Below are 17,196 nucleotides of genomic sequence, written 5' to 3' on the forward strand. Positions count from 1 at the left end.
TATTTTTTATCTCACATATATCAATTCGTTACAATACAATTTTTTACAAAAACTCCAGAAAATTACTATACAAACACGACCTAATAAATTTTTTAAAACTTGTTTTTCGTTTGCAATATACACCCAGACTTATTAGTATTTAAAAATTTCTACACCTTACAGTTTGTGAAGCACTTGTTTTTCGTTTGTGACATACATATACACCCAAACTTATTAATATTAAAAATTTTGTACACCTTGCAATTTATGAAAACTGATTTTTTGTTAACTTGTTTTTCGTTTGTGATTAACCTTAGTTAGGTTTCTAAGGAGTGCAGCAGATGTAATTATTGGCTGATGGGAGCACGTGCCTCGCTGGTCTAAAGAAAACACCTACAATAAGTTTGAAATCTGCTAAGGATTATAGTTTGGCAGAGTACTAATGGTTGGAGAATATGTGGAGCTTAGCTCGATCACAAACAAACCCAATGTGGCATGAGTGTGTTTGGATAGTAGATTTTTTGAGATAATTTTTTTGAAAAATACTGCAACATTTTTTTTTTAAATGTGATATATGTGAGATAAAAAAAATGGTTAAAAAATATATTGTTGATACAGGCAAATAAATTTGATAAATAAAACACTATCCAACTTTATAATGTCATATGGCAAATTAAGTGACTTGGCCATGTGATAAATGTGGATTCGTTAACATTAGAACGAGTAGAATTTCTCGAGTCAAAAATTCAGATTTTTATTGTAATAAAGTATGTGTTCGAATACCAAAAGCTTTTCAAAATATTATTTTAATTGTATCACAAACATGTGTTTCACAGCAAAGTCCATAATATAGTTTACTTTTCAATTGAAAAATATAATTGACTTATAACTTCTCAAAAATACCCTTATTTATTGTACTTTGTTATCAGTGAGTATAACATACCTTGTTCATTGATTACTTGGATTTATACCTTGACTAGTACAACTTTTCATAGTATTGTTGTTCTAATTTTTGTAAAGATATAGTGACTAGTTATACTCTTAATATCAATGTAAGGATATTTTATTAAAACAGTAAATCAAATTTACTCTTTCAATAAAATTACTAATTTTTTAAATTTGTATGAAAAAAAAGGACTAAGACGATTAAAGTGGAATGGAGGGAATAAGATATAATTCGATAAAAATTATCGAAGTTACTTATCCAGACACATTATTGTAATTCGGAAGAGAAAAAGTGTGAAAGGAAACCCGGGAACTCTGTACCGGATTATCCGTGGCATCATTCGACCACTTCATCAAATGCACTCGAGCAACTCTGGTCGATGGACTAAAAGTGAATGTTTTGAAGGCCTGAAACAAAGCCCATAAACCATTATACTATCAGGCCTAATTTCATCAGTTGGCATGGACGTCCATAGGCTACTCATCAACGCTGACTTAATTTCAGTGGGGCCGTATACTGTAAAGACAAATAAATTATAATGCAATTTCGGTTTTGAAAAACAAAATTTAATTGCACTAGTTGTTATATATCCAATAATTATAGTGCGTCTTTTGTCAGTGTATAAAAAAGATTAATTCAAATTTTAAAAGTTATTAAAATTGTTCCTTAATTGTCTTCTTAAGACTTGTAAAATTATAGTTAATTGCGGGTCTCATTTCAAGAATAAAATATTTCAAAGTTTATAATTTAAAAAAAAAGAGTGATCTTCTTCTACCTCTAAATTTAAGCACAGTATAAAATTGAAAGCACATTAAACTCAGGGGAAAAAAAAAAGATGTATATACATACATCCATGAGCTGTAACTATACTAGTATCACCGAGTTTCATGTCCAGTGGAGATTGATCTAACTGCATGATCTTGACTCTACTACCATACGTAAGTGTGGTTGTTACGGAGCTCATGATCGATTGCGTCCGTTGCCGATTAGGTTCAGAGAATCAATTTGACGTGGGCAGAAGAAGCAAACGGCATCGTAGCATGAACATACCTAGACGGAAACTTCAAAAAGAAAATAAAAGTGAGATGAGACTTTCAGGGAAAAAAAAAAAAATGAGACGCTGCCCCATGACAAAGAAATTTCACGAAAAAAGTAAGTAAAAATTGGGGATGTACGGTGGATGGTGCAGTGAGAGGGTAACTGTCTCTTTTTCTCTGGGGTAGAGTAACAGAATAAGAGTAATCGGCGGGTGGTGCATTTGCGCGTTTATGTCACTGTGGATGTGACACTAATGGGTGCAACCTTTGAATTGAGAGAGCCAACTCTGAATTTTTGATTTGATGCAGTGCGTGTTCGCAGGAAGCCAAATGCAGACCACTCATCCTACCAACCACGACACACTTTTTTTTTGTCAACACGGGGGTGTTCGGATCAATCCTTACGGAGCCCGACTAATCCCCTGCTGCCCGGGAAAGGAGGTCTCATCACACACCGAAAGAGCTACCCTGCGGAGGCAAAAATCGGCCACGTAAAGTGACAAGTTGTGGGAAGCAGTGGTTGAACCCCTGGCCTCCAGCATCTCCAAAGAAGGGGATGACCACTGGACTAAAGCCACACCCTTTTCTTTTCCGTTTCCCCTTTTTTAACCCAGAAATCTCAATAAAAAATCTTAAGACTTCCTGGAGTTGAGGCCAATGACGGCCGGACCAGGACTTTTAGGTTAAGGTAGCGAGTAGTCAAACATGTAGTAAAAAAATGTTATAACAAATGAATTATAACAAACTTAAAATGAAAGCTTGATAGAGGATAACTAGTGATAAGGTGTTTTTAGTTGTACAAAAGCAAATATAAACACATTATTGTATTTTATGAGTGGTACTGTAGATTTCAAAAATAAAAATAGTTTTTCAAAAAAAAAAAAGTAGTAATTCAAACAAATTGTCCGTTATTAAGGTTTGGTGAGGTGGAAAGTCAAACCTTGCCTCTTAGATAAATTAGGAGTGGTGGTTCAGTCCCCACTTGTCTCGCCCAATTGGATCTCTCCTTAGATAGATTAGGATAAAGTAGGATATAGATAAAATAAGGTTGAATGACAAAAAAAAAAAAAAAAAAACAGAATGTCCGTTATTCACTCAAGGCAGAAGTTCCCTTCTTTTCTTATTCTGCGTTATCAACTAGCGGAGAACATGAAAATTCCAGTTGTAATTTGCTAATACCATTTCGTTTTGGAGGCAAAGGGCCGTATAACCCGCGCTTTCTGTTTAAAATGGGGGAAATGAATCAGTTAGAGGAAGGTGGCATACGGAAAAACGCAACTCAGATGTTTTGTTTTTCGACAGACCCAAAAAAAATAAAATAATAATAAAAATTATGAACGTTAAGTACTCTTGATCCAACTAATTCCTTTGGCATTCTGGTTTTGGTAATTGCCTATTTTCCTTTGGAATATAAGTATATACTTTGGTTGCAGTAGAATTAGAGAAGTAAAAACTCGACAATCTCTACTACTCGGTACTTCCACTCTCCAGTCTCTCTTCACTCTTGCTTGACCCATTCATTCACATTCACCTGCTGCGCTTCCTCCGCTCCGACGTCGTCCTGCAGCTCTCTGTTCATTTTTTTTTTAAAAAAAAATCTTCAGCTAAATTAGTAGGGGGGAAAAAAAAAATCACTCCATAGGTATGGAGACGGCGCCGTTGCTGAGCGGAAGCTATTACGATGGAGGAGAAGAGCTGGTGGGGCCAGACGGCGAGTACCGGCAGGCGAGAGGGCTGAAGGAATGGTGGTACGTTTTCCGGATCGAAACGGTGAAGCTGTGGGCATTAGGGCTGCCCATAGCGTTCAACATCATCTGCCAGTATGGGATGAATACGGCGACCACAATGTACGTTGGACACCTGGGAGACGTGGAGCTCTCCGCTATCTCTATTTCCCTCTCCGTCATCTCTACCTTCTCTTTCGGCTTCTTGGTTAGCTGCTCAGCTTAGCTCCCTTCGCACCAATCCCCCGCACACACACACACACACACACTCTCTCTCTCTCAGGTGTCACCGAATTTGCATGTAGTACTACTACTACTTCTTAGATGTTTGTATACAGTATTCGTACGGACACGTGTATGTATCGGCAAAGGCTCCTTTTTCGCGTTGTGTTAGTCAGGCACTAGTTGCTGGCAACCAAATCTAAGGATTTCTGTTGCGCAGGAGTGCCCAGTTTGATCGTCTTGTTTGTTTGTCTTTTGCGAAAATATGACTTAATATGCATTTCTAAAGAAAAAAAAAAATGCATTTCAAAAAAAAAAAAAAAAAAGCATTTCTAAAGTTGTTCCTCGGGGGGAAGCGAGAGCGGCTCAAATTGTTGTAATTTATCCACTTGATGCATTTCTTCTTTTCTTCCTTTTTTTTTTTTGATTTAATTTTGCTTATTTTTTCTTCCATACCCATATTCTTGTTGTGAGCACAACATGATGCATTCCTTTACATTTTCAGAGGAAATTGACTTTTATTTACCTTCTCAAGTTTTTTTGGAAAAAATTACCCTACCACATCCACAAATCGACGAGCTACACAGAGTAATTTGAGCTTTGTGAGTAGCAGTACTTCAGCGACAAATTAAGGGCGTGCCCCGTTCTCAGATTCTTACTTTTTTTTTTTTTTTAGTTATTAATCAAAAATAAAATAAAACAGGGAGTGAGAGAGAGAGTCCAAGGCAGCACCATTTATTGTGTTTGTAATTCTTGATAAATAGTTTGTCTCATCAAATCCATACAAATTTACTTGTAGCTTGGGATGGGGAGTGCTTTAGAGACGCTATGCGGTCAAGCATTCGGTGCCAGGCAAGTTCATATGCTCGGTGTTTACATGCAGCGGTCCATGATTATTCTGTTTGTCACCTCTGTCATCCTTTTGCCGCTCTACATATTTGCTACCCCACTCCTCAAGCTCCTTGGACAGCAGGAACAGATCGCAGATCCTGCAGGAAAATATTCCATCCTCATTATCCCTCAGCTATTTTCCCTGGTTGTTACTTTCCCAACCCAAAAATTTCTTCAAGCCCAAAGCAACGTGGCTATCACAGCATACATTGGATTGGTTGCTTTGCTCCTTCATGTTCTTTTGCTCTGGCTTTTCATCTATGTGCTTGGCTGGGGAATCACTGGAGCAGCCGTAGCATTTGACATTTCAAACTGGGCTATTGCAATTGCTCAATTCTTTTACGTCATCGGTTGGTGTAAAGATGGGTGGAAGGGATGGTCAATTTCCGCATTCAGGGAGATATGGTCATTTGTTAGGCTCTCTCTTGCTTCAGCAGTTATGCTTTGTCTGGAGATCTGGTACATGATGAGTATCAACATCCTCACAGGTCACCTTCATAATGCCGTGCTTGCAGTTGGTTCCCTAAGCATTTGGTGAGTTTTAACAAGCATTCTAGATGGTGCATACATATTGATTAGTTGATGTTCCAGTAGATTCTGCAACGAACTGCTTTAGCAGCCTGTTCATGATTATCCTATGTGGCTCTGTCACTGAACTAACTTCTCTGATCCTCCTTTACTTTTGGCAATTTTAACGTCTTATCTGATGTTTTACCTAATTTTATTTCTTTATCTTTCAGCATGAGCCTCAATGGAATTGAAGCCATGATATTCATTGGAGTAAATGCTGCAATAAGGTAACATGGCACACGTTACTCTGGATTTTTCCATTTCTAGATATCTTTTGTAGAACTGGCAGATATTCAAGACGAGCTTATGATTTACAGTACGTATTCAACCTTTCTTTTACGAGGTCGCATTGTCCCTTCGTTGTTCAAAGTCAATCTTGAGAATTGCTATTCTTTTTCTCTCAGCTTCTTGAAGAATCTCCATGACAGTACTCTCATGTCAAACTGTTTTATTTATCGTAATCAGATGTCTAGGACCGTATTTGGTTTTTGGCGAATTGGACTTGTATGTGTAATGTGTCTGTGGTCTTTTGCTGGGTAGTTTTGTGTGGCCTTTTTGCTGGGCGGTTTTGAGTGGTGGTAACTGGAGGATGCTAGGGTCCAATATATCTGTTGCTTTTAGTACCCAAATTGTGTTTTCGCATTTCACCTTCAGGTAGATTTCAGTGCAAATCTGATGTCATGGACAGAGCTGTATAGATCACCTTACAGACAGTTTTGTTTGCTTCCTTTTGCCTTTTCATTTGCAGTGTTCGAGTCTCAAATGAGCTTGGGCTTGGACATCCAAGAGCAGCCAAGTATTCAGTGTATGTTACAGTCTCTCAGTCCCTCCTGATAGGGATTATTTCCATGGTGGTTGTTCTCCTGGCCAGAAATCACTTTGCTATAATTTTCACAAATAGCACGGATATGCAAAAAGCTGTTGCCAACCTTGCTGACCTTCTTTCAATAACAATGGTTCTCAACAGCGTTCAGCCAGTAATATCAGGTATTTCGTTAATTTGGATCACTATACTCCCATCTACACTTGTGCATCAGTTTTCTATCATACTCCTTGCCCTGTCTTCAACACCACCATTGAGCAAAGAATATTATAATCTTCTGCAGGCGTTGCAGTCGGAGGAGGATGGCAAGCTTTGGTGGCTTATATCAATTTAGGTTGTTATTATGTATTTGGGCTTCCTCTAGGATTCGTTCTTGGGTATGTGGCGAATCTAGGAGTTAAGGTACATAAATTTCGAATCTCTGATTAAAAATGCTAGTAAAAATTTCTGTCTTGCCAACTTTCTACTGTTCAAGTACCTTCTTAACAGTCCCTAGTGGCAACTGTAGTAGCTTTTCCAATGATGATTGCAGGGTATCTGGGGGGGAATGATAGCTGGAATTGGCCTGCAGACATTGCTGCTTTTAGTAGTACTTTACAAGACCAACTGGAACGACGAGGTACAGGAAATGGCAACATCTCACAATTAATAGCGCCACACTTCAGAGGAGATTCACTCCAAATTTCTAGGCTAGATCCACTTTATTTGCTCATATAAAGTTCAAAAACTGTACTTTCAGGTTGACCAGACATCAAAGCGCATGCGAGAATGGGGAGGCCAAGGCGTTGACAGTGAAAAATTGCAGAATAATCAACCTCCATTTGGAAACGGTCAAACTTGAATGAGGGCTCTCTTATTTTCAATAGAAGGATTGATAACAACGCCATCATCTCGAGTGTACTCTTCCGCCCTTTCCTGTTCCTAATTCCTGAACGGCAAACATGCACGGCATAATCTCGCCGCTTTGGATCTTATTCAGCAAAAGTTAGCGAACCCTAAGATTGTAAGAGAACCATTTGACATTATATTAGATTTAAAAAAATTACTCTACCGATGACATTATTGTATTAGAATAAAATTACAGACATTATTTCAGAATATAATTTGCAAACAATTAATTACAACCGCCCATATACCAGAATGGTGCTAAATACTGATTAAGCCTGCCTAACAGCCCAAATCATAAAACCACAGAGAAGCGTATAAACTTTCATCACCATCAAACCGCTCAAAATGGGTTCGTACCCAGCAAAAACAATGGATCTTTGTCCGGCCACCTATTTCATGTCGTCTAAATGCTCTTCGACACACCATTAACTTACGATGGACAAGTGACTACAGAAATTCGTTCCATCAGTTGAACGTACAAATAACGCTAACCAAAGTAGAAGTGCAGCCTAGTTAGAGAAAAGTAATGCACAACTTGAACTCAAGGTAATATAATTGAATTCGAGTTCAACTTCAATTCATCTTTTACTCGAACTAGAATTTAATTAAATCTAGTCAAGTCCAATTAAATTTAATCAAGTCTATTCGAATATAATCTAATTCACGTTGTCCAATTAAAACATATGATTTTAAATAAAAAACATAATTGACACTTCACAATAATAAATATAAAAAATTTAAAAATATATATTAAAAAATGCTCTATTAAGCTTCGAGTACGAGAATTTGAGAGTCGAGATCAACTCGTGAGCTCAAACGAGTAGCTAACGAGTTCAATCAATGTGAGCTAGACTCTAAACTAAAGTACGTGAATTTACTGTACAGTAGATGATGCTCATCTACTGACGGACTAGATGATCAAAAAGGAAAATAGCATCCGGAAGAGAATTTTGCATGAATAGTCCAAAGACATATGCCCCAACACAAGAACCAAAAAGCAACTAATTAAGTAGATTAATATAACTAATAAGCATGTAGCAAAATATATATGACAAAGCCCCTCCTACAATTACAGGAGTGTCAAACAAAATCATCCAAAAACGCTAAAACACAATAGATTTTGAGTAGAAAAAAGCCCCTAGGCAGCAGCAGCTTTTTGTTTTGTTGGAACTCGGTAAGCACCAACAACACAAGCATGGTCTCGCTCAAATGGTTCGAGTGTAACTTGCTCAATAGGCTTAAATTGGTCTGCTTTCAGCTTCTTCACTTCTTGGGCAAATACAGCCTCGGCAGGAGCAGTTGAATCAATACAGTTTGCCTGTACATTTTAAGAATTGTCAGGCCTGATGATCTCTATTTTGCAGAAGGAAATTTCAAATTACCGGGAAGAAAGGAAAGAGAGTTAGTTTATGTTTGCACAGAATTACAAATATCTGAAAGCAAAATATTGAGCACCATCAGGTAATATAGATAGACAAATATCCAAAGTAAGATGGGATTGGCAATAATCCATACTATTTTTTTGCTCTAATGATATCTCACTTCGAAAATAAACAGCAGTATACTACAAACCTTGATGGAAATCATGAAATGGCCTCCAGCTTTCAGGAAGTAAGATGCATTTAGTGCCAAAATTCTTGCCTGCAAATAAAGAAATTAGCAAAACTGCAGAGTAGTGAACAGCAAGACCAAAGCAAAGGTTGGGAACAATACAATGCCAAGGAATGCAAAGAACAATTATATTGTAGGCTAACCAACACTTGTTCTTAAGGGCAATATTAATATTGTAGGCTTTACTTAAATAAAAAGATAAAAGCACTTGTCACCCTACAGCAAATCTTTACTGGTTTTGGAAGAAAATGTTTAATAGTACAGGGGATAGGAATTATGAAAACTTCCGAAGACGTCTTTGTCAAACAAAAAGAAAGCTTATATAAAAAAACAAGTATATTTTCAGTAGTACATAAGCATCAGAAACTCGGCTTGTCCATCATCCCTGATGTCTTGAAGGGGAATCCGAGTAACTCATCATCAGCTGATAGTATATCAAAAACAAATAACAAATCTGAAAGAACAAATCATGGGAACCAAATCCCCAAACATGAAGAGATTGAAGAGCAAGAGCTAAGAAAATTCAAGAATAGTATTTATAATCAAAGAAACTCTAGGATGCCCATGTTTGAAGTCTGCATGTGCTCCATAGAAATGGTCCCAAAACACATTCGACACAATCCGGCATGCAAAAACAAATTCATTTTTTTTTTTGAAATCTAAAAGAGGTGAAATATTAAAAACATGTACGTTAACATAAGAGGTGACAAAACATCAACTAACAAGCCAATAACCTGATCAGGCTGAGCAACATCAGAAAATATCACATCAACCATTCCTACAAGCATTCTGTATTTTGCTGGATGTCTAGCATCCTCGATGATGGGTATTACATTCGTTCGCTTTTTTGCCATGTTCACCAAATCCCTGCCACTCCTGTGGGAAAATTCCACAGCATACACCATTCCCTCCTAACAGGTTGAGGAAGAAAAAGAAATCCAATAAGTGCAACCAAGACATAATTCCGAACATATGCTTTTGGTGACAACAGTTACTTACAGGGCCAACGACATCAGAGACGTGAGATACTGTGGTTCCTGAAGCAGCTCCAAGGTAGAGTACACGGGCACCAGGTTTCTTTATGTCAAAAAATTATGATAAAAGCTCAGAAACATTGAAACTCAACCCTCAGACAGATGATATCTCTAGCTCATCGTAAAAACTGGAACTGATAATAACAGCACTTAGTGCAGACTTACAATCCAGACGTCGTCGACTCCGCCAAGGATGGCCGCAGCCAACTTAGAACGGAATGGATTCCATACTCTGTATTCGACTTTTGACCCATCTTCGTTCTGATAAGAAAGGCAATCCGTCAACCAGTCGTACTGATTACACCAGCCTACTTTACGAATCAATAAACACACGCAACTTTGCCAATCTCAACAAATCAATCAGTTCTTCCAAGCGGATGGGAAAAATGACAAATGTATAAGAAGTTTTCAATCCTAGGGCACGCATACTAAGCAATCAATGCGGCACAAAATACTAGCTTCGCAAGCATCATAGTAACTATAAAAGCAGAACATGAAAGAGACTGATCAATAAATTGACCAATGCTAACAACTAAATTACATCTGTCCGTGACACCAATTGTAACAAATCAAAAGGTGGGCGGGGTGAAGAGAAAAAGGAAACGGCGGCCCATCATTTACCTGAACAGAGATTCTCTTCTCATTGTAGACAGCTTCACCAGGGACCATATTCTTGGTCACAAGAGCATCTTCTTTACCTTTGGCTATAAATACTCCCGCATGCCTGTGAGGCTCCACCACCACTCTACTCCCTCCCTTCATCCCTCCTCCGCGACCCCTGCCGCCGCCTCTTCCGCCACCTCTTCCGCCGGCACCTCTTCCTCCACCGTACTTCATCGCGCTGCCACCTCTCCCACCAAATCCACCTCTACCACCACCTCTCCCTCCTCCTCTCCCTCCATCGCCGCCTCGACCACCCCTGAATCCACCTCCGCCACCACGCCCTGTAAAAGCAAAATAAATAAAAAAAGCACGAACACAACACTCATTCGAATTTATGGAATCAGATAAACATACCTCCTCTAGCAACCATGGCTGCGGCTAATGTTTTTTGAGTGTTTAGGTTAGGGTTTTAAGGTGCTTATGTTAGGGTCTTAAGGTTAGGCTACCAAGACCTTTTTTTTTTCGAGCGTTTTAGGGTTTTAAGATAATTTATAGGGGTCGGCCGTGGGTTCGACGGGGAGAGGTTTTGAAAGCCCTAAGTTAGGGTTTAGGGATAATTTCAGAAACCTCCATTGAGGTTTCTAACAATTTCACTGTCCTCCCCTGAATGTTTAGCAATATCACTTACCTCCCCTATAAGTCATTTGGGGTCCAATACTTACTCATGGATGATCAAATAACTTTACTATCCTTATAATTTAGGGAAATATTACGTATTTATACGGAGAGAAACAATTTAAGTCACTTCGTTCTAAATTAACCATGATTTTGAATATAAAAAAATTTAAAAATCTTAAATACTAAAATTTATAACGATAATTGTTAAAATTTTAAAACTTTTTTCTATATTTTAGTAGTTCTTGTAATTTCCTTCTCCTAAAAAAATATTAAAATTCCTATTTAAATATTATTATTCCATAAATTTTTCATGAAAATAACAAGATGCATATAAAAATACACAAAAAGAAAGTAAATGATTAAAATATGTTTACAATTATATTTTTTTAAGTTATGGATAAGATATAACTACATATAATTTAGTCTTTCCTTTCTTTTCCAAAATATTTGGTGTTTTTTTTTCTTTTCTTTGTATAAGTAATCCAAACAAGATAGCTAGAAAAAATCTACTTTGATTCATTTGTTTTTTCATTAAAATCATACTCTTTTATTAATCTGAACGTTGCTTGAGAGTTGTTTTTTTTAATTACAAATGATGGAAATTTCTTGTTAATCATATGAAATAATGGATCCAGTAAGTTAAAGAAATAATTCAAAAAAAACAACATATTTTAGCATATTCTATATTTTTTACCATTAGCCATCTATTGTGATTTTTTTTTTTTTGTTAAAAAGGCCATACTTTGTCTTGTTTAAATCCTTTTCAAAATCTTTCATATTCTGATACTAACAGCTAGTTTGCATGGTTAGGTTAGAAAAGAAAAAATAGGAAATGTTAAGTTATAAAAGAATAGAAAAGAAAGGAAGAGAAGATATTTCAATATTATTTGCGAGATATGGTAGAAAAAAGGATGATTTTGGATATATATATATATGTGTGTGTGTGTGTGTCAATAAAAATTTGTTCAATACACATTTGAGAATAAAATTGACATTTAGGAAAATCTTATTAGGCATTCTTAACTTTTTCGATACTTTCCGCCTCCATTTGGGCGGAAAAACTTTGGTAACCATAACAGTAGGAATTCATCCGTCCAAAAGAAAAAGTGTCTTTTCTATTACATTTTTTTCTTTTCTCATCAAATCACAACTCCCAAACTAGTTATAATAATTTAGAAATTTTTGCATAAATCTTGATTCCAAATTAACAAGTTTTCCTCTCTAATACTTTGATTTTGCTATTTTATGTAGTGCTATGAAAAATAGTCATTGTTACTAAATTCTATTACACTCATGCTAGAGTTTGGTCTTTATTGTCTATTTTTAACTAATGATTTCTTTTGATAACCAACTAGTAATAAGTTAAGGGATATTTTTTATATGAAATATTCTTCTTACTCTTGAAATTAATTTTTAGTATTGACTTATTTTAAATTGGGCTAATTTGTTTCAAAAACATTTGTTTTAAGGGAGTTCAATAATATTTTGAAAATCTCAAGGTAGGGCAATTTAACTATCATAAACCTCAGGGGAGTTTCTGAAATTATCCCTAGGGCTTATAGAAAATTGAGCGACTTTCCTTCCGTGCCCCTGAAATTAAAACTTGCATCACTCTACGGTCATCAACTCTCAGCTGTTGACACATTAAGTCCCTTAGCAGTTCAGCATCGCAGTCTTTTTTTTTTCTTTTTTTTTTGACGAATTAATTATCTCCATCCTCAACTTGAGATTCACCAATTTAGTACACGAAAAATACACCCACGTTACAACATGCGAAACACGTAGACATAACCACATCTTTATTACACCTTATTTACACGCTGACTTACTTGCATTATTAACACATTTTCTAATTACCTTTTTTATTTCATATACATCATATCAAAAAAGTGTTATAGTACTTTTTTCACAAAATTATCTCAAATAATTACAATCCAAATACACTTATTTATATATTAATTTTTTAAAACAATATTTGCTATTAGATGTAACATAATAAATTTCTTCTTAAAGCATGTAAATTAGAAAATGATGAAATTTGGACTATTTTTTTTTTTTTACAATGGAAGAGAAGTGGGATTTAAGAAACGAGGATGTGGTAAGGGGATTTGAAGTCAAAATCTCTAATTCTCGGGACTTCAAATAACATATTATTTTTTAATGACAAGGCAAATCATGTTGTGCTTTCAATTTTATGGTTGCAATATTATGTTCATAATATGCAAATGTGATCCATTATACCTTCCTACAACAAAAAAAAAAAAAAAGTTTTTTTATAGGATTCTTTAGATAACGTTGAAATTTACATCAGCAACTGGTATGTATAAACTTGAATTTTCTGGAGAATAATAATTATAACTATAAGTTTGTTAAACAAAATTGAAAATGAAAACTGGACAAAGGAAGTATATAAGTTTAGCGAGGCCGATTTGGTCATTGTATTCTACATTTCGCAATAAATTACACGATACATGCAGAGTAGTAAAGCATCATTTCTTCTCGTTTCTCGTAAAGTCTAAGTTGCATGTGATTGTTGAATCCTTAATAGTAATGTTCAAGCAAAATCTATTGTGCAAAAATAAAAGGAATATTTGCAATAATCAGAATATGTATTCTACAATAGTAATTTTTCTAGAATATGTAAGTATTTCCAAACTGCATATGCTACAATACTTGTTCCACATGTCTTTCGCATCAATGTCTTCAATATGTCCAATAGATTTATGAATATAAATATATAGTTATCAAATTTTATTTTTTTTAATTGATAATGTATCATTATATTTTTTACCATCTCGTCTAGTTGCTGTTTTTCTTGTAGTAGCTGTGTTCTTTCTTCTTGGTCTAGTATTTGATTCACCAATTGCCAAAGTAGAAGATGGGAATAATCTTCACATTTTCATGCGCAGTTGTTCCCTTGCCAACTTGAATTTGAGAAGCTTTTCATTCATTTTGAATATCTAAAATGAAAGTCAAATTCAAACAAATTAATTGTTAAAATTTGTACGTGTTGTGAACTAAATAAAAGGTAAGGTCAGACACGTTTGATGGTCAATTTGCACTTTGAATTGCTGTAAATACAAAAGCATAATTATAAATCAAGAAAGGGTAATGTTAATTGTTATTGGTAGCTTAAAGTTTTGGGGGTTAGACGCATATATAAAATGTTAATTCTTTTTCCAAATATATATTTTTTAAAAGCTTTACCATGGAAGTATTTTTTTTAATAAATTTCCGTAATCCCAAACGGGTCATAAGTGTGATAAATATCAGATAGATAAGTGATAACTATATAACTATATAATGGGGTGTTTGGATTGCCAAATTTTGAAAGAAAAATTGTTACGTTTTCCGTGAACATATTTTTCAATCATCTTTTTACCTCATATATATCAAATCGTTACAGTAATTTTTCTACAAAAAATTCAGAAAAATGCAATCCAAACGAGGCTATTATTGTCAAATACATGTCAAGCTCTTAAGAAGATTACAATCCTTCTGGAAGACATGGATGTAGACACATATTAGTGGGAAGTTTTTATCTAAACTAGAGAAGCATTTTTGAACTTCAAATCTTGATCGCTTGTATGGTAGACATTTTGAAAATTGGTTGGCGTAGAAGTGGGTTTTTGTGGGAGGAAGGACGCCGTCGAGTGTTGAAGGTTCGTTGGGTTGGTTTGAGCCCAAAACCAAATTGGACAGATCGAAAAAAAAAAAAAAAGGAAAGGAAAGAATATTCCAAACCTGTCCTGGATAAGCCGTGTTCACAACGCGTGGTAAAAGTATTCCAAACCTGTCCTGGATAAGCCTTCTCCCCAGCACCGGTCCCCCACATTCCTTCTCCCCTAATCCATCTCTAATGGTCAATTTCTCATGAAAATGGCTAAAAGCAACGTCCACGATCTTTTGCTGCCTCAAGAGGCCTAAATCAACGGGAACGGTGAAGGACCGGCCAGCACGTCCCCGACTTCTTCCTTACTAAAGTCATCCATTATGCTACTACACTGTACAATAATTATAATTATTCTTCTGCAGTTTCGTTTGTCCCCCGGTTCGCCCTCCTCCCTAGTGGAGGACCCAGCGCCCCACATTCACCCTTTTATCCTTCATTTATGCGTCATCTTCAATCTAATCAACAAACATTCCCAGGGACAACCTTGTAATTTCAGCGTCCCACTCTGGCACTCTCGAATTTTATATGGTGGCGTGACAACCTTGTAATTACGTCAAAAATTGAGACATTAAAATAATAAAAACTTTCCCAAGGGGGATGGGGACTGGGGAGGGGGTGTTATCACACCCGATTACGACCTATAAATAAATGCGTCGGTCCCAAGGCCCAAGCCTCTCGTCATTAAGGTTTCGTTCACATTTCCCTCTCTCCGGTCTCCGTCCCTAAAAACCCCCCACAGAAAGGAAAAAAAAAAAAAAAAAACCAATGGGTTCCCGGTACGAGGTTGAGGTCGCGATTACCTCCGCTAAGGATTTGAAGAACGTCAACTGGCGTCACGGTCCCCTCAAGCCTTACGCCGTCGTCTGGGTCGACCCTAAGGCCAAATGCTCCACCCGGGTCGACGACGAGGGCGACACCTCTCCCTACTGGGAGGAAACCCTAGTCATCCCTTTTGATTCCCCCATCGAGGACTCCACCCTCCATATCGACGTCGTCCACGCCAAGGCCGCCGAGGACACCAAGCCCCTCATCGGTTCCGCTCGTCTCCGTCTCATCGACGTCGTCGATGAGGCCGGCTTGGGCCGCCGGGTCGAGCGCAAGCTCGAGCTTAAGCGACCCTCCGGCCGTCCACATGGCAAGTTGCAAGTCCAAGTCAGCGTGCGGGAGCCGCCGCGCTACCGTGCCCCCGACCCCTACTATGCACCTCCGTATGGGGTCCCACAACCGGGTTCCAGAGATTATGCGGCTCCCCACCCATATGGTAATTCCCCCTATGGGGCCCCACCAGCAAGCGCTTATGCGGCGCCACCTGCAGGATACCCCTACAGTGCACCACCGGCTGCTCCCCCTCCCTCCTACGGTCAGCCAAGTTACGGGCAGCCGGCTTACGGGCAGCCCAGTTACGGGCAGCCAGTTTATGGGGAGGAGAAGAAGAAGAGTAAGTTTGGTGGGATGGGGACGGGATTGGCTGTGGGCGCGGTTGCAGGGGCTCTAGGTGGACTGGCATTGGCCGAGGGTATTGATTATGCTAAGGATAAGATCGCCGACGATGCTGCTGAGAAGGTGGAGGAGGATCTCGGCTACGATGATGATGATGGTGGTGACTGGTGATGGCCGGAATTTGATCGAATTGTTTCTGAATCAATATACATATATTTCAGAAAAAGGGGGTGGTGGCCCGGGGGCGGGGGGTGATTTTTAGGCTGGCTTTGGGCCTTGAACTTACATTTGACTTTGGTCTGGCATTTTCATGGCCTGACATCCTTGTTAATTGTCGTGAGCTTGCAAAAATAAAGAGACATATTATATCGTTCTGTTTCATTTGACCAAAAAAAAAAGGTGTGTTCCGTTTCTGTTTATTGGGCAGTCTTTTTGAGAACTTCCCAAACAAAAAGTCCGCCCAAGTATTGTGAAACTCAGGCCCAAAAAAGAAAAGAGTATAAAGGACAGTAAACGAAAACAATAACGATCAGCCCAAAGCGTTCTAGTTTTCAAAATGACATTAAGGAAGGAAGAAAAGAAGTATAATGAATCAAGATGGCAAGCAATACACTAGTATGAAGTCAGTGATGTTTTCAATTACAAGCAAAATTGAGTGAGAAATACTTTTTTGAATCGAGTTGAGTTGTAACGGAAATTGGCACTCCTTGAGATATATGTCAAGTGTCATATTTTATTAGAAAATGTAAACAAATACAAAAGATGGTAGTTAAAGTTAAATAAAAAAAGTATATAAATAGAATAAAAGATAATAATTGTTAGTATGTATATATACGTGACAGATTAGATTAATTATATATGTGTTAATAAATTGTAAATGTGTTAACGAGTGTTTAATTGCATTTGTAATAATTTTTTCATTTGAATGAGATACCAAGTAAAAGCCGAATCAAGAAATTCCTAATTATCTGTAAGTATGACCGAATTACTCTGTATAATCTGCTCTAATCTAGTTTAAGGAAAGAGGGAGCCGAGGCGATTTTTCGTTGAAGGAAATCACAATTAAGTGACAGCCAC

The 17,196-nt window shown here is 37.2% G+C and overlaps 3 protein-coding genes and 1 non-coding gene across 4 annotated transcripts; 2 read left to right on the forward strand and 2 right to left on the reverse strand.

Annotated features, from left to right (window-relative positions):
- The first annotated feature begins 3,400 nt into the window (after nt 1-3,400).
- On the forward strand, nt 3,401-7,287 carry LOC113761766 (protein DETOXIFICATION 35). Its single transcript, XM_027304888.1, has 7 exons — nt 3,401-3,894; nt 4,708-5,333; nt 5,540-5,596; nt 6,118-6,356; nt 6,476-6,594; nt 6,725-6,811; nt 6,932-7,287. Exons 1-7 carry the CDS (start codon nt 3,607-3,609, stop codon nt 7,031-7,033), a joined length of 1,518 nt encoding a protein of 505 aa, XP_027160689.1. The 5' UTR covers nt 3,401-3,606; the 3' UTR covers nt 7,034-7,287.
- A 715-nt stretch (nt 7,288-8,002) lies between these two features.
- Nucleotides 8,003-10,851, reverse strand: LOC113761227 (mediator of RNA polymerase II transcription subunit 36a-like). Its single transcript, XM_027304111.1, has 7 exons — nt 10,743-10,851; nt 10,347-10,669; nt 9,891-9,986; nt 9,691-9,768; nt 9,426-9,602; nt 8,653-8,721; nt 8,003-8,398 (listed from the first exon to the last, which is right to left on the reverse strand). The coding sequence occupies exons 1-7, from the start codon at nt 10,756-10,758 to the stop codon at nt 8,219-8,221; spliced, it is 939 nt and encodes a 312-aa protein (XP_027159912.1). The 5' UTR covers nt 10,759-10,851; the 3' UTR covers nt 8,003-8,218.
- Nucleotides 9,047-9,118, reverse strand: LOC113764275. Its single transcript, XR_003467555.1, has one exon. It is a non-coding gene; the product is annotated as a small nucleolar RNA snoR60 (small nucleolar RNA).
- Nucleotides 10,852-15,347: 4,496 nt separating the features above from the next.
- Nucleotides 15,348-16,500, forward strand: LOC113753953 (translation initiation factor IF-2). The gene has a single exon (XM_027298234.1). The coding sequence runs from the start codon at nt 15,445-15,447 to the stop codon at nt 16,288-16,290; it is 846 nt and encodes a 281-aa protein (XP_027154035.1). The 5' UTR covers nt 15,348-15,444; the 3' UTR covers nt 16,291-16,500.
- The last annotated feature ends 696 nt before the right edge of the window (nt 16,501-17,196 follow it).

Source organism: Coffea eugenioides, chromosome 2 (assembly GCF_003713205.1).
Source record: "Coffea eugenioides isolate CCC68of chromosome 2, Ceug_1.0, whole genome shotgun sequence".
Taxonomy (NCBI): domain Eukaryota; kingdom Viridiplantae; phylum Streptophyta; class Magnoliopsida; order Gentianales; family Rubiaceae; genus Coffea; species Coffea eugenioides.